This window comes from Neofelis nebulosa, chromosome 2, assembly GCF_028018385.1.
Source record: "Neofelis nebulosa isolate mNeoNeb1 chromosome 2, mNeoNeb1.pri, whole genome shotgun sequence".
In the NCBI taxonomy this organism is placed as follows: Eukaryota; Metazoa; Chordata; class Mammalia; order Carnivora; family Felidae; genus Neofelis; species Neofelis nebulosa.
The window spans coordinates 21,156,622-21,180,955 of NC_080783.1; the positions used below are offsets into that span (position 1 = coordinate 21,156,622).

Here is a 24,334-nt window from a genome sequence, read left to right on the forward strand (position 1 = left end):
ACACAAAGAGTCAGCTCTTAGCCACGAGTTCCCAAACCCACCTTTCTGGCGGTAAGGAACTACCGCCACTCTATGACCAGCATAAGCTGTTGGGGGGTCGGACAGTGGGCTGCACCTCCAGGACAGGACTCAGGTCACCAATGACACGAGGTGAAGCTCCACGAGGCCGGTGATCCTTACCAGTATACCAGGTCAGGAAGAAATCGGTTTTCCAAAAACTTCAAAGCACATGCATAAATATACCGAGATCATAAAGACCACAAAAGAAATAATACACTGATCAGAAAGCAACGATTCTTTATAAACATGTATAGGCTCTAAATGACCCCTTATAGTTGTATCTACTCATTCCAGAGAATTAGGAGATTCTCTTCCGCAGAACCTACAGAGACCATCCCCAGAGCTTCCAGTTCCCTTGAATGGCCTCCTCTGGACAGAACTCCCAGCGTGAGAGCGGTGACAAGTCTCGCAGATTCCCCACACGGCCACGACCTATATCAAGTCCAGCTGTGAATGAGAAGAACACTTTTAGAAAGGAGCCAGGCCAACCACGGACCGCTGCTTCCCTGGTGAGAAGGAGTTTAACGACAATGGCTCTCTTCACTGGTGGCATACATGTACTAACTCAGTGCTGTTTCAGGAGTTAAAAACCCAGTAAGTGGTCACAACACTGAAGACTTCTCCACAAACAGACTGAAAGTTTGTACTGGAATTAGCTGTCGTGTGAGGCTAAAAGGTGGGAAGTTTCCCCACATGAAGGATGGATACAAAGGCAAGACTTACACAGCCTCCCAGGCAACCAGACAAGGTGTGAGGAGGTCCAGAAATCCCCCAAATGCCTCTCAGCTGATTTTGTTTACATTAAGTTAATTGACAATATTCAAGAATTAGGCTTTTAAAAGGCTGTTTTTATTTGTCAACCCACACAAATTGCATGCTGTATTGCTTATTTTGGTTGAGAGCAATTTCAGTAAATTATGACATTTTGCTACTAAAGGAATGGCCTCACCAGCTCTTTTTCAGTCCTTCACGAGAAAGGATTAAACTGAATGAACAATATAAGTGAAACCAGAGAGCACGGGAATTTCCTTATGAAATTACCTATCTGATTAAATTTATAACGGCAATAAATAATAGCGTAGGGAGCTTCTGGTGTGTCAGCAATTAAAACTCAAATAAGAAACAGGCCTATGATAGGTAGCACTGTGGCTGTATTTACATTCGGACCAGTCCGATCTGGAGAACACCTGGAAGAGATGAAAAGCACTTACTAAATCATCCACGTCACCACCTTCTGCAAATATGGCTGCTGCGTCTTCATTTGGATTTTCTCTAGGGGCCAGAAACTGTGAATACAAAGCCAGGCATGACACCAAAATGACATTTTTGCCTCTTTGGATGGAGGGGACAGTCTGCTGGCGGTGTCACAGGCAGACCTAAGAAGGCTTGCTTAGCAAAGTCTCACTGCAGTGGCCTCAAAGCAGCATCATCTTGATGCATACTCCTTCATTTGGCCCTGGACAAGAGCACCAATTTTTAAGTTGAATAGCTCACGTTAATTAGTCACCAAGAGAAAGTTCTTGTCAAGAGGGGGAAAACGACATGGTTTGCGAAGGCAGTGACCCCACCGGAGGGCCTCGTGTCAGGCATTGCGGACATTTCCATTTCTGCTTCCCCAGGGGACTTTTGTGCTCATTAGAGGTAAGAAAAGAACCAAACCTGGGGCTCCTTGGGCCAGTCGGTTAAGTGTCCAACTCTTGATTTCAGCTCAGGTCATGATCCCAGGGTCATGGGATCAAGCTATGAACTGAGCTTGGAGCCTGCTTAAGATTCTCTCTGTCTCTCTCTCTCTCTCTCTCTCTGCCCCTCTCCCCTGTTCGTGCTGTCCCTCTGTCTCTCTCTAAAATAAGGAAAAGAACTAAACTCCTGGAACGATTACGTTTTGGTCTCTTTTGAAAGGAGCATAAGAATCCAGTGTGTGAACTCAACAATTAGAATCTCATTCCTCAACTCTATGGAGGACAAAAGGAAGGACTTCCTGTAAATGATGTGAAACACAAAAATGGGCGAGCTTGAGAGGCTGTGCAATTCCTTTCCTGGAAATCCTTCAATTGGTTAGAAAACATCTGAAAAACAAAGGTGGAGGAGAAAACTTCTAATGCATGCTTCTGTTCAGCATTAGTATTCTAGACCTGGAGCTTCTGAAAGGCAGATGCACAGAAAAGCAAGTGCCCTGAATCAAAGTCTGCAAGGATCTAGGGATGAAATTCAGATTTTAAAAAAGTGCTGGGTGCCCTTGAAAATCATCTGAACACTCCTGCTCTCTCCCCATCCCTCTAGGAGAGAGCAGTGGGGTCTCCTCTCTTCCAGGCAGGCAGTAACTGGGTCTGAGAGCTGGGGTTTGTCATCCACTTATCTAACCCCAGAGGGTGCTCCATCTCCTGGTACCCTAAGTCCCTGAAATGGCCGCAGAGCCAAACCCAGAGGAGCGTTTTTAAAGGTGGGGCCTCCCTCTCCCGCCTGCACTCCTCAGGGCCAGTGTGCATGGAGCACAAGGCCAAAGTCACCCTGAAATATTAGGCTATGTGCGGCAAGTGTCAGGAAGCCAGTGCTGCACGTCCTGCCATCCCTCGAGCGCAGAAACTCACATACACGGGTCATAACACAGCATCGGTGGACACTGTATCTGCAGAACTGGCGCCATGGCCATGACAGTTTGCTTTTGACTCAGCCTCTGTCCTGGACTTTTTTTCCTCAGTCAAAACCACTCACCACTCATTAACTTCAGTTTTGACTGAGAGACTCAGGAATTTATTCCTTCTCAGGATACTCATGGATCCTTCCATGGCCCTTTGTTGACCTGAAACTGGACCATGTTCAGTGCTGGGCATCAATGGTATAAGAGATGGGAAATGCTAGCAAAGGGGGATACAGTCTGAAGTAGAACTATAATGCAGCTTCTGTACCATTAATTCTTTTTTATTTATTCTAGTTGATTATTAAGATACCTGAGGGCCAAGTACAGATAAATGACCACCACACGTGTATCTGCATATGGTGTATGTCTAAAGATTAAACTCTGCTCTATCCTAGATTCTAAGAGGTCTAGGATATCCTAGATACCTTAGATTATGATTCTAATTACCATCATTAAAAATGGTTTTTACTTTGTTCCTTGCCTCTCCTATGCATTACCACTTAGCTGCATGATAGTTCTTACATTAGGAATGCATGGCTAAAAGACTTGCCCAGTTTGGGTGAAGAGGGTTAAGAGCAGAGCTGTGTTTTTCCAGAAACCTCTGGGGGGGCCACACATCAGCAGCACCTGCCAGACACAGACACGCTCCCAGGGCCCAGCAGTTCCACAGTCCACCATACCCTTTATCACCCTGAGGGACAGGATATGTGGTAGGTACTTGCCAGTCTAGAAAACCCCTAACATTTTCTGGCACATAGCCTCTAAGAGCTCCAAACTCCATCCCTCCTCACCTGCACACCCCCTTTTCACGGTGCAATTACCAGATAGATGAAGGCAGGGCTGTCTGCACAGTACGACTGCAGTACATACAATTAAACACAAACGGCCCATCGCTGAGACCAGGCCGACCTCCTAGGAAGAGAGGAGCACCAGCAAGCAAACTCTCATTTCCATCACGTGCTAAGCACCTGCAAGTGATTCTCCTGACAGATCTGCTTCATACTTCTGCGCAAGCGAATGATGGCTAAAAGCTGGGCTGCCATCCATTATCTCCCCAGAGCCCCAGGCAAGGCTGATCCCTTACACATATCACTCCTCTTCATCAGAGTTTTTAACTGCAAGTAATTTGCAGGCTGTGCAGTGTGACGGGAAGCTGGAGATACAGCAAAGAACTCGATGACTGGCCTGCTTTCTCAATAAAAGCAACAGATTCTCTGAACGCAGCAGGAAGGGGCAGGAGCCAACTCTCATCTTCTCGCGTGTTCTTTCCCTCTGCAATGCTGCCAGGTTGAGAATAAATAGAAAGGATACTTGTGTGACACACTCCTCCTTCCTCAAACCACCAGGATTCACTTGGGGTTACCAAGAAAGAGTGTCCTTACTTGAAGAGCTTTGTGAAATGGACAAACTGCTGCTTTGCAAGCACACCGAAATACAATCCTGGCCACAGCAGGGAAATGGAGTCAGTAACGTCTGTATGGAAACAACCAGTCTAACCCCTCCATAAGACTAACAACTAATCATCAGCTTGTGCTCAGACCCTGACTAGTCTTGAATTAAACTCACATGGCTTCCAGCGGGCTGATTCCAATACCATCCAGTCCACCCATAATCCAGATGTATAAAAGCATCAGGAAGAACAAGTCTGTTTGCATGTATTTTGCCTAAAAGGACATACATGTGAGTTTATACCCTGTGTATCTTACATCGTGCTACAAAGGCCATATTGCACAGCAGAGAAATCTGGCAACCCGCTGTGGGAGAACATAACCATAACCCTAGCTAACCTCAGCCTCATGGGCAAGCCGCTTGACCTTTCTATAATTCATTTCCCCCCAAAACCAAAAGGGAATACTAGTGCTCGCTCTATCTCATGGGTTGTGGTGGGCCTCAGATGGAAAAAAGTATGCAAACCTACCTCGTCATATGTAGCTTTTATGTTCAACTCCTAGGAGTGTACCTGATATATGTCCACCAAATGACATGTATGTACAAGAGCCATAGCATTTTTATTCATAAGTGCCAAAGTCTGGAAACAATCAAATGCCCACCATGAGGGGAATGGATAAATAAATGATGGTATAACCGTAAAAGGGAGCATAGCTATAACAAAGGATGAACCACTCTAACATCATGGATGAATCATAAAGGTTAAGGACAGGCAAAGCTATGCTCAAGTGACAGGTGTCAGAATAGGGTACAAAGAGGCTTCTGGGGTAATGTAAATGTTCTATATTTTGATCTGAGTGGTGGGTACCCATATATGTGAATATGTAAGAATTCATCAGGTTGCATATTTGAGCTTTGTGCACTTATTATATGTATGTTCCACTTCAATAAAAATTTTAAAACTTTATACTAAAAGTATCAAGCTCTAAACAAATATAAGATAAAACTGTAGTATTTTCCTTACTGCTTTTCTTTGAATTAGCATACGAAACAACTACACCAGAGACTTAAGGCAGAAAAGAAAAGTGGAAAAGAGCAAAGGAAAAATTGTCATGGGGCCAACAGGGGACAGCAGTTAAAGAAAACTGTTCTCAAGAAATGATTCACATATTTTATCTTATAATCCTTCACAAGTTTGGAGATCTCTCACAAACTCACACACAGAAAACTGGGTGTACTCTTGCAAGGGGGGACACGAGCATCTTTCCTATACGTAGATGTGGCTGGAGGCATGGAGCAGTGGCGCCATGGTGTGGTGGGAAGATGACCATAATGGTTTCCGGGGCTCTAGATTCTACTCAGTTCTGCTAGCCATGAACTTGCTAGGAGACACTAAGCAAGTCAATGTCACCTCTCCAGATGGAGTCTGTAAAATGACCAGATTGCTAAACTCCTATCGTCTATGATGCTAAAGTGGAAAATCAGTAAATGTCAACAACAAAAGAGAAGGCTAGATTAGGCAGCCACAAGGAAAACAAGTACTAAAAAGATGATTATCCCCCCCCAGAGTTCCCATCAAATGATTATTTAGACATAGCTCTCAGCCCCCTGGTATCCGTGAAAAATAATACAGCAAAGCCATGGGGAGAAATCCTCTTTCCCCTCCGTGCTCTTAGTATGGAGTAAAAAGAATGAAGGACTGGGGGCCAGTCCTAGAACTGGACTCTCGGCCAGGGACTTACGAAGAGATCTCAGCCATGTTATTTTACTTCTTGGGGCCCTATGTTTCTTCATCTATGAAATAAGGAGGTTAGACTGGATCAGTATTTTTCAGGTTCTGTTCCTTGAGGTCCTGCGTGTTCTTCTGAGTTCCCCGTGCACGGGTAATCCCAAACTGCCACACTCATTGTCCACCAACTGAGAGGCACCACCCTTCTCTGTTTTATGTATCAGGTTTCCCTGTAAGCGTTACGTTTCAAAAATAAAAACTCCATTAGAAGATCATTAGAATTCTTTCCAGCTGAATGAAATTATACACAACGTAAGCCAACTTCCTCTGCCTTAGTTAAGGATCTGGCTTGTTTTAATTCTTCTAACCCAGGGCTTCCCGACATCATTATTCAACATTTTGGGCCAGAGAATTCTTTTTTTTTTTTTTTTAATTTTTTATTTGACAGAGAGAGAGAGAGAGAGAGAGCGAGAGCGAGCGAGCGCAGGGGAGAAGGGCAGAGGGAGAGAAGGAGAATCCTAAGCGGGCTCCACACTCAGTATGGAGCCTGATGCAGGCAGGGCTTAATCCCATGACCTTGGGATCACGACTTGAACTGAAATCAAGACTCGGCTGCTCAACCGACGAGCCACCCAGGAGCCCTCAGATAATTATTTTATGTTAGAGGGCTGTCCTGTGAACCACAGGATGTTTCCCAGCATCCCTGGCCTCTGCTCACTAGGAGTCAGTAGCACCCATACCCACCATTGTAACCACCAAAATGACTCCAGACAATACCAAATGTCTCCTGGGGAGCAAAATCATTCCTGGTTGAGAACCACTGTTCTAACTCTAACATAGGTTAGCAAGAAGAAACTTATTTAAAAAAAAAAAAAAAAAAAAAAAAAAAAAGGAAGTCTTTGATAAAGAAGATAAACTTCACATGAAGAGTCAGCCTATCCTAACCTTCCACAAGTCCAAGTGTGTTACTACCGGTGGTCCCAGGGCAAACAACCTCCCAATGATCCTGGAATGTGCTGGGCGTAAGCTGCACGCCATCCCCCACAGAGCCACGCCTTGAGGGGTGGACATGAGAGCTATCTGAAGGCTCTACCAAACATCAAATGAGAATGTATGTCTGACAGTAACAAAAGGAAACAGAAAAAGTTAAGTGAAAGAACTGGCAAATTATAGTGACAATAAAAGCAAATGTTGGGGGGAAAGAGGCATCATGTTTATAGTCTAGGCTTCAAAATGAAATGAGAGCTATGAGTGAATTTAAAAGAGAGTGACCATCTAAACTTACATGGAAGAACTTTCTATTTCTGGAGCAGGACTGACTTACCTAGATTGCTCAAAGAGTCTTAAAATCTACACTTTTCGAGAATATACCAGAGGGAAATGGCTCTCCTTAAGACATGCAAGTGTAAAGTTAGGATTTAATTTTCATTTCAAACAGACATCCCATGCAAATCATCAACATTTAATAATAATTTGACAGCTTTCTAACTTTAAGTGACTTATGGAAGTAACTTGGCAGACTTGAAATGGACTGTGAGGACTGCCCTTCAACCTCTTATAGTCCAGTTTCCTTAACTGATTATTTGGGAAGTGTCCCAACTTAATACTCCCTCTGTAGGCAATATAAATCCTGCAGTGCATAGTCAGAAGAGGCTCCCCCTCCCTGCCCTGCTGCAGTAGGTCTTGGAAACCACAAAAAGCCAGTTTCCCTGAGCCAGGCCCTTCCTCAGTGATTCTCCCCAGTGTCCTCTGTATGTGCATTCTCTCTCCCACAATCAACAAGTGCCATTTAACAACATCTTTAACACAGGAGCACCTGGGGGGCTCGGTCAGTTAGACGGCTGGCTCTTGGTTTCTGCTCAGGTCATGATCTCACCGGTTCGTGAGTTCGAGCCCTACATCCGGCTCCGCACTGGCTGTGCAGAGCCTGCTTGGGATTCTCTCTCTCTTCTCAAAAAATAAATAAAAAAACTTAAAAAAAATTTTTTTTTAATACAAGGATTAAGTTTTCCCCCTGATAAACAAAATGAATGTTTTGGGAACAAAAAGATGGGAAGTTTTCAGAGTTGTCTTAACTCACAACCAACTGTAATCAGCTCTGCTGACACTGGAACCATGTTAAGGATAGACAGAGCCCCACACCTAGTCATTAACTGAAATTCCTCTCTGCACCTTAATGATCAGACATTGAGATTCCCCAAGGTTAGGCTCTGTGCCTTTAAGTTCCAAAGAAGATACTGCATTTGCAGCACAGAACAAGCCTCAGACAACTTGCAAGAAGCACATCATCCCTTCTTAGACTTCTTTCCTCCCTACTATTCTGGACTCACTTAGCCATGACACCTTTGCTTAAGATGCACTGCGGGGAGGGAAACACTCCCTTTTCAGATCTGTGCTTCTCTGCTTTCTTCACTAACAGTAATACGTACTCAACTCTCACCTGGATGACAGATTTTTTTTTTTTTAATGCAATGATTTGTCTTGACTTAATTTACTTGTTTAGCAAAAGCTGATTGATAAGCTTTCATGCTAAGTGATGGCTAACTTTTTGTGTCAACTGGCTAGGCCACGGTGCCCAGCCACGGTGTGCAAAACACTAGTCTAGATGTTGCTGTGAAGGTGATTAACATTTACAATCAGCTGCCTTGAAATAAAGATTACCCTTGGTAATACTGGGAGGCCTCATCCAATCAATTGAAGGAATTCTGCCTCAAGAGTGTAACACAGAAATCCTGCCTGAATTTCTAGCCTGCTGGCCTGCCTGACAAATTTCAGATTGGCCAGTCCCCACAATTTCATGAGCCAATTCTTCAAAATAAATCTTTCCCCAATCCCCCCCACTCCCCCCCCACACCCATATATCCCATATATATATTCTATTGGTTTGGTCTCTCTGGAGAGCACTGAATGATACACTCTAGTTCAAGGGGGAAATATCATGCCAGTGTATAAAGTAACAAACAGAAATAAAACCAAGCAGTTAGGTGACATACTCTTGAGTACGGACATAGTCACAGTATTGACTGTGGTGGAAGAGGGTACAGACCCTGGAGAGCCCCTTTTGAGACAAAAATCAGCATCTTAGGGTATGCTTCTAAAATTTCAGGATCTTACTTCCTGAAAGCAGGGACCAGATATGTTCTTTAACAAAATGTTTTTGCCAGGCAAAGTGCTTAATACAGTTTCTAACAGATTCTAACTTCTTTCCCCCCCAAAAAATACTATGGTTTCTGCCAAATGCCTTTATTGAGTTGAAAAATTAAGGCATTTTTAAATTTGGCCTGAATTTAGCCATAAGATGAAAACTTCCAGCCTTGTTCCCGCCTTTCTCTTAACAGATTCCTGTCTGCTAGCCCAGATCAAGCTCTCCCTTAGCGTGTGTTGTTAGTTTTTTGAATCTCTACTATCTTCCTCTGCAACCCTGTAACTGATGGTTTAAGGGCAGGGTGCTGTCTTATCTAGCACAGTGCCCAGCAGATGGCAGGGGCCAGGCACAGTAACTGACAACTGCTGGGTGTTGTGCCAGCAGGGCTGGATCAGTCAGGTACTGCAACTGGAGTTAATGTTATGAAACACATACTTGTGAGAAACCCTATTTAATTTTATTAAAATATATTAAAATTTCATGGGGCACCTGGGTGGCTCAGTCAGTTAAGTATCTGACTTTTGATTTTGGCTCAGGTCATGATCCCAGGGCCGTGGGATCCACGCTCAGCATGGAGCCTGCTTAAGATTCATTCATTCTCTCTCTCTCTCTCTCTCTCTCTCTCTCTCTCCCTCCCTCCCTCTCTCTCTCTCTCTCCCCCTTCCTCCCTCCTTCCCTCCCTCTGACCCTCTCCCCGACTCGTGCTCTCTCCCACACTCAAATAAAAAATTAAAAAAGAAAAAAAACCTTAAAAAAAATTTCACCACAGATCTGAGGTGTAATGAAAGATTACCAAACTCAACAGTCAATATATCTGATTCACGGCTGAATCAGATACAAACAGGGAGACGCTGGTCTATTTGTGTCAATACATGGGGTCTTTTATTAAAAAACACCTTTGGAATACTTTGTCTTACTCGGGAATACTAGGGTTTCTCTACTGTCTATGTACTACAATCACCTGAGGGGCTTTAAGACCTCAAACCCTGCCCAGGACCTCAATTTCAGACTAACAGAATCTTTGGGGGTGGGGCGTGGTCATTAGTTTTTGGGTTTTTTAAAAATATTTTTAAGTTTTTAATTTTTTTTGAGAGAGTGTGTGTGAGCAGTAGAGGGGGAGAGAAAGAATCTTTTTTTTTTAATATTTATATTTGAAAGAAAGAGACAGAGACAGAGACAGAGACAGAGAGAGAGAGAGAGAGAGAGAGAGAAAACACATGTGGGGGAGGGGCAGAGAGAGGACAGAGGATCCGAAGCAGGCTCTGTGCTGACAGCAGCAAGCCCAATATGGGGCTCAAACTCACGAACCATGAGATCATGACCTGAGCCAAAGTCAGATGCTCAACTGACTGAGCGACCCAGGTACCCCAAGAGAGAGAATCTTAAGCAGCCTCCAAGCTTAGCGCAGAGCCCCACACGGGGCTCAATTTCATGACCCTGAGGTTATGACCTGAGCCAAAATCAAGAGTCAGACATTCAACCAACTACGCCACCCAGGTGCCCCCTTCAAATTTCTTAAGTAACAGTCCCCTTGGTGACTAATGTGTGGCCATGGTGGGAATCACTGGATGGCCTGGATTTCAGAGCCTTTACCTACGCCCAGAATAAGCTTGGTATGCACTAGGGACTTTAGGAGCTCTAGAGTCAATAAAGCTGCGGTTCCAAGTGAATTCTAGAAGCATCACTGCAGTCTATGGAAAACTGAACGAGTTTACAGTATCAGCCACAAAGATGGGGCAGTTGGAGGAATCTGCCGATTGGTTGTATAAAGAATGGGGACCCTAATTTAGTTACCCTTAAAATTTAAAATCTTCAAGGAAGAATGCACATCCAGAAAATATTCACTACAATAATTCATCTACAGACAGGGTATTATTCCTCAATACCTTTTTGGCTTCTTCAGCTGTGATGGAACTTCCGGGGGCTTCATCTTTGGTGATCAGAGTAATTCCATCTAAAAAGTAATTCACAGAGTGAAATCCAAGTGCAAAGAATCAATCCCAATCATACCTTCCTTTCTACCGTGCCGCTCCCATCTTTGCATGGGAGATTTTTAAAACTATACAGGGTGCACTTCTCTGTAGGAAATGCAAAACTGTTGTTCCTTGCATCCTATCCTTTCTCCTACTTTGCTTGTGGATGCCGCCTGCCTTATGACGCCTTCCTTGATTAAATCTCTCCTTGAGAATTTTCACATCGCTTTGTTTACACCTTTGAAATGGCTCCCATCACATCTTACCTTGTGTAACTATTTGTACATATTTTCTCTCTCCTAACGGACCACACTTTTCTCCAGGACAGGGACAGGGTTTTATTCACCTTTATATTCCCCTCAATGTTGTGCATGGTGCAAGTTCAGTAAATAAATAACCTAATAACTATACTTTGGCCCAAATCCATTAGGTATCCAATATGAGAATCTGCAGACATTTTGACTTCTAGTAATGTTACTGGCTACTGACGGAACGGCAAGAGGCCCAAGGTCGGGAGGAAACATGTTCTCACCATGGTCATGTCTGCCACTTAGCACGTACGTCAATTTTAGCTCAGTGAGAGCAAATCAAGAATAGAAAATCTACCCTTCAGTTCTCTCTTCTTCGTAAGATTTTATCCTGCCTCAAAGAGCTGATGCTTGATACACCTTCAGAAAAGCACATACATGGGGCGCCTGGGTGGCTCAGTCAGTTAAGTGTCTGACTTCAGCTCAGGTCCTGATCTCATGGCTCGTGAGTTCAAGCCCCACATTGGGCTCTGTGCTGACAGCTCAGAGCCTGGAGCCTGGAGCCAGACTTGGATTCTGTGTCTCCCTCTCTCTGTCCCTCCCCACTCGTGCTCTGACTCAATCTCTCTCGCTCTCAAAAATAAAAAAACATTAAAAAATTGTTTTTAAATAAAAAAGAAAGAAAAGCCCATTTAACATCCATTTGTACCTAGGAATGGCACAGGTCATGTGTATTCTCTCAACAGGAGATAAGCTCTCAGTAAATATGTACCCTGTGTATGTCCTATAAGTTTCTGTTCAGTAAACAATATGCTGGAGGCAATCAATAAATACCAAAAACAATCTCTTTCATCTAGCAGGTCAGCAGCAGAGACACCAAAGTGATCTGAGTAAGCCCCATTCACCACCTATTCTAATGGCTTCTGCTCCCCAGTCTAGAAGCTAAAGGGCTGAAAAATGAACTGTCAGGAAGATAGTTCCTGACTGATGAGAAGCTGCCATTTGAAGCTGGATAGATAGATCTGCAACTCCTTTTCACAGAATCTGCACAGGAACACAGGTTGAAACTCATCCAAGGGCTGTACTTCAAGTGGAAAGTTTCATAATTTTCAACACGATTGTTTTCATGACAGATATTTTTAACAGGTAATATCTTATACTACCTGAAAAGAAAATCAAGTTCTGAAAGAAAATCAAGTCAGGTTAAAAAAAAAAAAAAAAGGGCAAAGTGCACGAAGGAAATCAGACATCAGGCCCAACACTGGAAGAGTGTGTGCTGTCTTCTTTCTGAGATTAGTCTGCACCAGTCCAATGTGAGGGAGCGGCTGTGGTGCATGACGATGCTGGTCTGCTGGAGCAGAAAGCCCAAGAACACGTTAATGGAAGGCCACAGGAGAGCAAACTGTGGGTGAGGTCAATGAGGGTGCTGTGGATCCGGCAGGATGGACAGGACGAAAGGGTCTAAGCATCTGAGGAAGGGGGCAGTGTCTGCCCACATGGTTTCTTCCAACAAACAGCAAGGTACCATCTGAGAAATGGGCCATGCTGCACACAGCTGAAGACAGGACTTGCGTGTTGACTTATTATTTATGACTTTTTATTTATGCTTATTAACTGAGCATTTCCCAAATCCACATGGAAAGTCATCAGGTTGCCACATAACACATCAGACAATGTAATTTACACTTATATTTAGAAAAAACAGCATAAATGTTTGGAGCAAATGACAAAAGACACCTTACCCTGAACGACAATGTCCCAGAAATGCTTTAATTGTTTAATTTCCACTTTCTCTCGAAGGGCTTTCAGGAAATTGTTAAAGCACTGCTCTTCCGAAACCTGGAGGCATGGGCGGGTAGAGGGGCATCAGGTTGGAGCCAACACGGAGACAAGTCCTTCCCAGGACAAAGTGCTATATATACTGAGACCACCATTATTTATAAGAAAAATATGTCATGTTCTTCTTTGGTGAAATGGGAAATGGGGTATGGCATTTCAAATTTCAGCTTTGTTCACTGGGAACCAGCAATCTTTCCATCTGTGGACGGTAGAGAACTCCGTAGGGCCACAACAGGTTTTTTGGTGGCCTGGTACTTTGCTTTTTGACCTTTCATATAGACAAATTCAAACAAATATAGGATGATGTCATGAATGCTCATATACCCATCACCCAGCCTCAACACCTGTCGACTTAGCCAATCTTGTCCCATCTGTACTCCTACCTTCTCCTTCAACCCAGGGGTTGTTTGGAAGCAAACGTCAAGCATATTACATCATCTATAAATATTCCTGTATGCAGTATCTAAAATATAGAGAGGGACTCTTTTTTAAAAAAATACCGAAAAATTAGGAGTAAATAACCAGTCAGTAGTCACATCTTCCCATTTATAAAAACCTTTTTTTTTTTTTTTAAATTTTTTTTTTATTAACGTTTGTTCATTTTTGAGACAGAGAGAGACAAAGCATGAATGGGGGAAGGTCAGAGAGAGAGAGGGAGGCACAGAATCTGAAACAGGCTCCAGGCTCTGAGCTGTCAGCACAGAGCCCGACGCGGGGCTCGAACTCACGGACCGCGAGATCATGACCTGAGCCGAAGTCGGACGCTTAACCGACTGAGCCACCCAGGCGCCCTAAAACCTTTTTTCTTTTAGTGTGTCTGTGTGTTTTGCAGTTTTGCAGCTAAAAAAGGTCTTTACATTAAGAGTGGCTGACAGGTCTCTGAGTCTCTTTGGATGCTCCTTCATCTCTCCCTCACTTTAAAAAAACAATCTTTTATTTCTTAAGAAAGCAAGCCAGTGGCCTGGTACTTTCAAGGGTGCATAGTGACAACAGTGCTCAGAAGTGTTACTGGGTGCTCCGCATGCCTGGGGGCAGTGCCAGGAAAGCAATGTTTTCATCACCTTTTCCTACGTTACCAGACCCTCCTCCACCTGGGGCATCCTTAGTCTCATATGGACTCCACTTTGCCCTAATTTTGTCTTTTATCTGTAGGGCACTGGATCACCTACTCCTGAATCTTCTAATTTTAACAATTTTCTCATTTTCGTATCATTCTTTGTTAAGTACCTAAACAATTCAGGAATTAATCTGTTCACTCACTCAGCAAATATTTAATAAGCATCCATATAAGCACTAATATACACTGCAACTACATCTATTTTAAAAATACACTTTCTAATTTGAACTTGCTCACTCTTGCCTAGAGTTTCTGTATAAAAGCCTAGAAACAATTTGGAAAACTTTTACAATGGTTTTTCAAAATTCCTAATAAAACAAAAAAAAACCCACACAAAAAGTGGGGTGTGCTGCTAAGTGAATTAACTTTCAGTGTTTTTCATTTTTCCTGGCATTCCAGATCCCTACTCCTGTCTTCATAAAATCCTTCTCAATAATCCTACCAATATATATTTTCCATCAGTTTCTTTAAAACCGTTAACTGGTCCTTTAATGAGTGGGCCACGAGAGGTTACAGTGGAAATTTCCCTGGTTCCCTAAATAGGAATCATGCAGCATGGACTTCACCGTAATAAAAAGCTAATTCTCAGGGACTAAGCATCGCATTCACCACACCCATCTTTGTGCCCCCTCAGAAATGACGGCCAGAGTAAAATAACTCAGTCATTTCTGCATCTCTTGGCAAACACTGCTATTCTTAGTGAGGACAGTTATTTCCAAAAGCCCGTGCTTGCTTGTGGGGCGCTGTGTCCCCTGTGATGGTGGCCAACTGTTTAGGAAGAGGAAGACAGGTGAGGACAGCATTACCTGAATGGCTTCTTCCCGGAACACTGTGATGCAGTCCATGCTCTTCATAAAATACGGTGTTTCATTAGTATCCAAAAACTGCTCGATCTGATTTATTAGCTGGCGACTTGCTAAAACATAAGACAATATATTCATTTTCCTCATTTTGAGCAATGCTTGTTAGAGAGAGTGCCTGTAAGTACGTATTATGGCTCCAGGGCCTCATGGCCAGTATGCACAAAAGCTATTCTTCGAGAGAGGGTGGATGGGATGAGGGAGAGGGGATGCAGAATGCTGATTCTGAAAGTCTGTATTTCAAAGTCTGGGTAATACTTAATGATATCTGTCAAGAAATAAAATTTAATTACTAAAATGCTTAGAATTACAGCTAAATGTTCTTATGGTACAAACACTAAATTTTTTTTAATTGTTGTTGCTTTTTATCACCCCCCACCCCCGAATTTAGGGGCCATTTGGGCAGTTCCAAGCGGTCTTTCCTGGTATGTTCACAGAACCTAGACCCTCCAGTCCCTCCCCCAATTCCACCCACGGTAAATGTCAAACAGTGCCAGACAGTGAAGAGTAATGAGCCAGGGACACCTCGTCTTCTACCAATTGCAGGTCAAATTAGAAAAGATCAGCCCTCGTCTTAATTTAATAATATCCCTTTAGAATGAGAAATCCCTGCTATGTTATCTTCTGCCCTTAGCCGAACTTGAATATTCTCTCTGTTGCTCAGCACCCTACAAGCCATGAATACTTAATAGACAGTAACTGTCAGCAAACAAGTCATAAATTTTACAGAAAGAGGAAATACGTTAACAATGTTACCGTTTGTCAGATAGGCTGCAACTTGAGGCTTTCTCACAAACAAACATTTTTTAATATGAAAAAAACCCAGAGGAAAACAGAAACAAAGTCATCAGGGGATATAAGTCGCTGAGCAGACTCAAATGGCCTCTTATGACTGGTGGCTGGCGTAGAACAAACCAAGAGGTACACAGTGATGGCACAAAGGCTCACTCTCACTCGTGCCCTGAAACCACTCACCGGCGGGCTGGGCTGGCAATTTATGCTGAACGGTCAAGGTGCTCTGACACTGCACGCTGCCACAATCACAGCCTCACAACTGTGAGCACTCTAAGAGTTGTGAACGGCTATGTACACAAACACTAATGAGAGCGTGCTTTCAAGGCTTGCCTATGAAGGCTTGAGGTCACTAACTGAATTACAGTGACCAGAGCACTGCTCAATGCCCTATGAAAGACATGAAACTCAGTGCCATCAACGTATTTCCTAAGGGACCTACAGCATATAGAAAGGATTTAAAAAATGGACAAAGTGTTTCCTAATACAATAATTATGCAACAAGAGAAAAATATTCCCAGTAACCATTTCACCTCTTCCACCAACTAGGAGATTATGATCTCTATTATAATAAAGTACTTAACAAAGTTGAGGGATTAGAGAAACACTTCTCTGCAATTTCTGAAATCTTTACCAATGTATCCCACAGCAGTGGATTAATACCCAACAATTCAAAGGAGCAAAAGGATGTTTGGATGGGTCTTTTTGAACAAGGTAAATAATACAGCCCTGATTAATAGAGCAGAAAACCAACAAGCAGCTCAAAACAACACAAGTTATCTCCTTTTTTAGCCTGGAAAGGCAAAGTAACAGAAGTGTTTGATAGTTCCTATACCATTTACAGCAGTCTGCTTGCTCTGATAAAAATGACATAAAGTTCACTCAGAGTTACGCATCTAGGCACAAATAAGAGCCTTCATAGGCCAGAGGTAGTAATCTTCAGAGACTCAATGTCTCTCATTTCTTCTGAAATGAGGAACAGGGGCCTTAGCGAGCTATGACGTAAATGTTTCTCTGCCTGATGTAGGAATTATTTTCATTAATTTAACCTAATGTATATTTACTGTGTAAGTGTTATAGGTAAGACTCTAGAGTGTGTTCTGTGGAAGACACAATCAAATTGAAGATAAAGTCCTTGCCTTTGAGGACTCTACAGTCTAATGGGGACACAACACATATATAAAAATAATAATAGGAGGTAAATGTGAAGAGGACCATGACTGGTATGGAAATATATCAGCTGATGTGAATTTTTAAAAATCTTTGGTGACTGATTAAAAGAAACTTTCCTGAAGTGAGATGGCTTTTTTGCTGGGCAATGAAAAGCAGAATTTGGCCATGATACAGCAGAAAACAGAATGAGCCCAAGTATGAAGAGAGGTGGGAAAGCATAGGGTATGTCTGAAGAGAAGGAAATGGTCCAACACATGGGAGTCCAGACAGGAAGAGGGGAAGAAAAAGGAGGAAGAATCAGCTAGGGGAAGGTTGGAGGGTAGGTGGTCCAAGACAAAAGTACATGTGAGGGTCCTGAGGCAGGGCAGTGCTTGGCTCTGTAACAAGTGTAGGGGAGAAGAGTTCAAGACCAAGCCTTTAAGGGGCTGCAACATTTAGAGCTCGGAGAGAGGAAAGGGAGCTGACAGAGGAGGCTAAGGAGTGGTGAGGGAGACAGTGAAAACCAGGAGGGTACGGAGTCACAGATGCTAAGAGATTAAAGAGGAGAGCTGTCTGCCATGTCCAAACTTATTCTATAAAGACTGCAAGAAAAAGAGTATAAAAAGCACAAGGGATTAGGTACTGAAGCTTAGGGAGTCCTTAAACCCGGGAGTCCATGTATCAACTAAATATGGACTGAACTGCTTTGCAAAAAACACAGCTTCTTGACCCATTTTATCTTGACATAAGATGGAACACGCATACACAGAGTTGCCATCTTATAGAAAAAAGTATTCAAGAGACTGAAATAAAGCAAAAGCAAAAGCCAACAATCCATTTGCAGTAACGATACAGGAAAGAAGGGATATAAAGAAAAGGAAGTAGGAGTCTCAATACCTAGTTTCTATTTAAGAATGAAGTTCTTAATGTATTTGTGGGCCTATTTGGATTGAGTTTTCTTATTTACATGTTAGACTGTTCTGCCTTTTCCTCCAGGAACTTCAGGAACACAGGGAGATAAACATATCCAAACTTGCAATAAATCCAGTGAATACAAAGAATCAGATTTTGCCCCTCTAGGCATCATCAGTTCCATGGCCTGTGCATCTGGCCCATGATTACGAGTTCTTTCCTTCTATGCAGACCATTTTGTGGTTCACTGACTATAATGAACCATTTAACACCAGCAAATAGCTGTGCTGGATGATGTTTTAACATACTGAGTATGAGAACAGGATGGGGACATCATTGGACAAGAGATTCACTCCCCTTCCAAAGTTTGGTGGCACTTCACATTTTCCTACCATTTTTAATAGAATGCAGAAATGGCTGACAAAAATAATTCTATTTTGGCTAGATGATGCTTTTGAAGTTCCTGTGCTCCCCACACCAAATAAGGAAAATGTGGATCATCAGGGTGCTCCTCTCTGCTTTTACATCAATTACAGGGTATGGAATGGCCTGTCAGTCTTCATACTCAGGAAATCAGAGCCCCAATTTAATTCACCAAAATGCTTTCCAGAATTAGTCAGAGGCTCAATAATACTCATTAGTAACCAATATAAAGGATGGCCATTGAAAGGGCCATCCATCTTAGGCAAAGGTCGTCATTTATTTCAAGGAGTACTCAAAATCAAAATGTTCTAGATTCTGAGGTTTAAACATGGGCGTTATATATTAAGCCAGCATCTTACATAAGTACAGACTGATGATCCACAAAATTAGTCTCAATAATACTTCACTGTTATATTAAAAATGCAATCCAGATACAAAAGTGTTACATATGGGGGAAAAAAACCAGTTTTGTTGTTGTTTTTTTTTAAATCTGAAACGTATGTTCTCCTTCTCCAGAGAAAATATTCAACACGACCCCAAATCCCCGAAATTGAATCACCTCCCTTCTTAATGTACAGTCACATGGGCCCAAATACCCAGGGCCATGTGCTTGTCCGCCCCTGACTTGACATCTGCTTACTACCTCTGTTCTCTATAAAGATGTTTCCCACAGAGTGAAAGAAAGTCATTTATTGTGGGTTTTTTCCCCTTCACCGGACAGAGCTAAAAAAGCAGTAGGATCACTCATCTGTCACACATTATATATAAAGGACTGTAAAACCATCTCAAATGATTTTGCTCAACCTAGGCATCATTCAGGATGTTTCTCAATTCAATCCTTACTATCTCAATGCCTCATGTGAATTTTACTTATTGAAGGGGTGCACACTTTACAGAAGTCGGCAGTTAATTTATTTTTAAATGCTGAGAACAGATTTACACAGTCAATGACAGTGGCATCTTTATAAAACAACTTTAAAAAGTAATACAAATTAAGCACTTAAATAAGTATATGATCAGGTCAGTAATTAAGAGAATAAAAGAATGATATCTATCAGCAAATAAAACTCCAAGCAAGTGGTCCACTCTGTTGCCAATTAAACCCACACATAAATACGATCACCATTTTAAGCCAGAAACTTGCAAGAAACATTTGCCTGATAAGAGAAAGAGTCTGTGTTTTAATATAGGCAACTGAAACTGAAACAGACCACCAACAGGCTTCCTTTCGTCTCTTTACTATAGGATACAAATTGGTCATTGTGGGCAGAGTCTATGTGTCTGTCAGGATCCAACCAGAAGAAGAGACATCACTGGATACTTCACAAAGGAAATTTAAGGCCGGCAACTGTTACCCAGGTGACCAGAAGCTGTAAAGCCAGCTGCGAATGGTGCTGTAACCCAGAAATCAGTAACAGCAAGGAGCCCTTAGCACCCGTGGTAGTGCTGGGTGGCAGGAAGAAAAGAGAAGACAGGGGTGTAACAAGTAACTCTCAGGAGCCTGTCCTATGGGAGGTGAAGCCAAGGACTGGCCATGCTGCCCAACACAGGGCAGGTTTCTCCCTCCCGCCTTGCTTCCCACCAATTTCCCACCAGGGTCTCCTATTGGCTGAACCCTGTAGGAAGTCAGTAGACATGGAAGCTGGGAAAGGCAACCTGCGAGGGGCTGGCTCTGTCCCCCCAACTCCCAGATCTTGTGCGCACAGGGGAAGGATGAGGAGCGGGTCTAGGGGCCATCCGACACAGGGTTACTATGAACCCATAGAGGAGGATGCCCCAATTATGCACTGGATGTTTCCTGGAGACACAAAATTAATACAGTATTCTTTAAATAATAAAGGAAGGTAAAACGTACAGGCTTTTTTTCTTTCCTTCTTTCTAGTGAGAGAGGATACAATGAAATTCAATTGAAAGTTATTGAAAAAGTTCCTAAGTATATTTAAAGCTTTTCCCAATCCATATATATATATATATATATATATATATATATATATATATATGTGTGTGTGTATATAATGTATATGTATATGTATATGTGTATATATACATATAAAGCATATTTCTACAAAAAGTTATACAACACACACAAAAACAGATTTTCACTTCTACTTGAAACACCTTTAGAGCTACATACATTTCCTTGTACTTCAGGTTTAACACAGTGAAACACAGCAAAAAGCTCCACACAGCTGTGTGGCCCGTGACGACAAACCAGAGGAACTGGTAGTGACAAACCCTCCCTTGTCTCTGTCCTTTCACAGAAGTCAAAGGCACTTCTGAAAAGTACAAAAAAAGGAATCCTAAACATTTTTCCTCTAAATGACAAAAGATACTCTGATTTATTTCTTAAATGTCCTTTCTGCCTTTATTTCTAAAAGAGATTGGATCTAAGACCCCAGGCAGAATTTGCTCTGAATGTTTATGCTCCTTGGCTTGTTAGGTCTGGCATTCCTGTTTTTAGTTTTGTGGTCTTTCTTTTTTTCTGAGAGAGAAAGAGAGAGAGAGGTATAGAGACAAAGAGGGAGAGAATCTCAAACAGGTTCCCTGCTCAGCATAGAGCCCAACACAGGGCTCGATCCCACGACACTGGGATCATGACCATCGTTGATCTCACAATCCCAGGATCGTGACTGGAGCTGAAATCAAGAGTTGGACACTCAACTGACTGAGCCACCCCGGTGTTCTAAAGAAGTATTTTTGGTGGGGAGAATGAAATCACTGAGTGGCAACAAAAGAAACTGAAAACTAGGAAAAAAGTATAAGCTTTATGAACCTGAAAATGACTTTCAAATGTCTTATTATTTTTTTTTTAATGTTCATTTATTTTTGAGGTGGGGAGGGGCAGAGAGAGAGAGAGAGAGAGAGAGAGAGAGAGAGAGAATCTCAAGCAGGCTCTGTGCTGAACAGCACCAGTTGGACTCAGGGCTCAGTCCCACGAACCATGAGATCATAACCTGAGCCGAAATGAAGAGTCAGATGCTTAACTGACTGAGCCACCCAGGCGCCTCTCAAAGGTCTTATTTTTAAGCAGCTGGGCTGTGGAGTAGACACAGCTCTGTACTACTCTTTGCCTCCTCCCTGTCCTTCCCCATGTTAGAAACTGTTCTACCAGACTGTTGGCCCAGCATTCCTCACGGAGCAGGCAGAAGAAGTTGCCTGCCTCCCTTTTAAGAGCAGAAACAGTCGGTGGACCCGACACAGAGACCACGACAGCCACAGTATTACGCATGACCAGTGGCACAAGAAATTGAATGAAGATATGTAAAATGCTGACCACCTCCACCGTATAGATACAGCCTTGGCGGATTTTTTTATTATTACTATTTTCTTACCAATAACTAAAAAACTCAATTAAAACCTCACCATTTAAGCTCCGCAAGTTCAGTCACAGCCCATTTTTTCATGCTTAACGATTTTCTCATTAAATGCAGTAATTTCTTACAAATTGCACTAATAAAAGTAATTCCTGCTGGGTTCCCTCCCCCCTTTAAATGCTGGCTTTTCATTGATGTGTTAAATTAAAACCCCAGGCACAAGGAGCAGAGTAAATGCAAAGTCTGCATTGTCAAGAATCCATTCCTGCAGACTAGGAGATCTCTCTCATTTTATTTTTGTTTTTATTTGAGCTAACTCTGAGTCCTACTTTATAGCCACAGGAAGACTAACACTGAAGGCCTCTTGGTCTTACTTAGTTCCCTCTAGAAAAAAGGTGCTGGTGTGAGCTAATGAGAAACTAGAAAGTGGTTCCAGCAAGCCCACTGGTGGTAAGCTCCCTTTATGTAAGAGAACATTATGACACATCTTTTTCATTCTGGATGAATAATATTTCTCATCTTAAATAACTTGGGTGTAAGAGCAGGTCTATGTCCAAGTCAGCTGCAAAATTTTTAAGTTTCCTGGTCAAAAGGGAGGGGTTCCATAGCATTCTATGGTCTTTTTATTTTTTATTAACAACATTCAACTTAACCATTAAAGACTCACTGAACATATCCCACGAAACCTGAAGATTGTCAATTAATATTCACAAGTTTACAGGGCATAGAGAAGTTTGCTGAAGACCAAAGAATGCCCACTTTTTAGCGTAACTCATTTCACCAACTCCAGAATGGAGCGCACTTAGAGCCCAAAACTGGGACATGATGCTAACATAGGAAAAAAGCTCATGGAAGACCTTTGCATCGACCTTTGCAGGAAGTGATGTCTTTGGCTCCCTTATGAAACATATAGGCCATATGCTTGGAAGTGCGTGTTAGGGTGGGGCTAGGAAGTGGAGAAGGCAGAGAAAGAGGGTCTCCACAACTTTCCAAAGTTCTAGAACTCTAAAACTTGGTGATGCTGACTAAAATAAAAGGGATACAGAAGAACTGATAACCTTACCATGTAGACTTGATCCCACTCCAGATGGGCAGTAGGAGGGAGGCAGAATGCAAGATGACGGTGTTTGGTACCATAGCAATTTCACAGTATCTGTCTAGCTTCATACCAGAGTGGATGTCATGACCCTAATGCAGGAAATAAGTGGAAGGAACCAAGTAGCCATAGTAACAGTGCAGCCGAGAGGAAACACTCTGGAACAGGAGACCAATCTGGCAACGGGATCCAATTAAAAGTTGGTAATTGAATGGAACTGAAATTCATGTATCAGTTGAAGAGATACAGTGAATGGTGAGTCAGACTCCTCAGAAAGGAGAGAAGCAGGCAGTCTGCTTGAATGTGCTTTTGTGGACAATGGAGGGGGATGGCCCACGATGTTTTATGATGCCTCAAGAATTTGAGTCACTCTTAAAAGGACACACCAAGGACCAGAAATTTTAAAACAACGGTATTTCATGTGATATATCCTCCTAAAAACTGATAAATGATGATGCCCTGTGTTTATATGCTATCTTTTCTTAAGGGCCACTTAGATCCTTTTTTTTTTTTTTCATTTTTCCCCCTCTCTTTCTGATTTTGTGAAGAAAGCTGTATAATGTTCCACAGCTGAAAATACACAGATACTATTTTTCTCTACTTCTTTGATGGGGCTAAGATTTATGAATTGGTCCAAAGAACTTTGAGAATTACTTATGCTGTAATTCAAAAACTCCAAATTGTTATTATTCCCAAGCACTGCTTCATTAAAGTCAACAACGGAAACAAAAATATTACTTAGTCGGCAGCACTTAGAGAACATAAAAACAGGGAGGTTATCTGTTCCACTGACAGTAGACCAACAGCGGCACCTTTGATGATGTGTCATACTGTAATAAAACTACTCCTGGGCGCAGGTATCCCAGGATATATTGGCTCTTAAATCAGGAGCATCTCTTAAGAGTGGGATTTGGGGGTGACAAAAAAGAATGGACATTCTTTGTGGAAGGGGTATCATGAGCAAATATACAGAGGCAGGAAAACCAGTATCACAAGCATATTAACAGGAATACTGTTTGGTTTGAGAACAGAGTTCGCAGAGGGGACCTACAGAAGACTGGTCTGGGATGGCAGAGTGGAACCAGGTTGTGGGCAGCCTTGAGATGGGGGACTACTTTTAACGACATGAGGAATGATTAAAAAGGGCTGACACTTAATCAAATCTTGTGCTTTCATAAGAAGCTAAATCTGGGGGTGCCTGGCTGGCTCAGTCAGTGGAGCGCGTGACTCTTGATCTCAGGGTTTAAGTTTGAACTCCACGTCGGATGTAGAGATTACTTAAAAATAAATTAATATAGGATGCTATAACTGTCCAATGGTGAAGTAATGAAAGCCTGAATTATGACAGTGGTAGTTAGGATGGAAAGGAGAGACAGATCCAGAAAATAATTAGAAATTAGAAGAGAATTAGAAATGGGTACAAAGTGGTCAGAAATGCTCATCAACAGTAAACTCAAGAGGCAAAATAACAGCATCAGAAAACCCTCATTTCTGGGGAAGTCCTATTAGCACCCACAGCACCAGGATGCACTTAGGTCGCTGCATCACCTGAGATGCCTTGCTTTGGGCTCTCTCCTGTCCGGCCTTTTCTGGCTCAGGTTACGCCAAACTAGTCTATGAATTCTTCCTCAAATCGGTCACCCACCT

The 24,334-nt window shown here is 42.5% G+C and overlaps 1 protein-coding gene across 5 annotated transcripts in view; it reads right to left on the reverse strand.

The window, feature by feature from the left end:
• The window catches only part of XRCC5 (X-ray repair cross complementing 5), a 131,387-nt gene that overhangs the window by 40,751 nt on the left and 66,302 nt on the right, over positions 1-24,334 (reverse strand). For 2 of the 5 annotated variants that reach the window (XM_058705671.1, XM_058705651.1), the window contains 5 exons: positions 14,945-15,054; positions 12,925-13,021; positions 10,848-10,915; positions 1,272-1,346; positions 281-507 (listed from right to left, as the gene is read on the reverse strand). In XM_058705671.1, the coding sequence (XP_058561654.1) occupies positions 493-507; positions 1,272-1,346; positions 10,848-10,915; positions 12,925-13,021; positions 14,945-15,054 (365 nt within the window). In that variant the 3' untranslated portion in view covers positions 281-492. Of the gene's footprint in view, positions 1-280; positions 508-887; positions 1,248-1,271; positions 1,347-10,847; positions 10,916-12,924; positions 13,022-14,942; positions 15,055-22,654; positions 22,780-24,334 lie in introns of those variants that run through there. The other 3 variants (XM_058705660.1, XR_009255419.1, XR_009255420.1) reach the window with 3 other exon arrangements.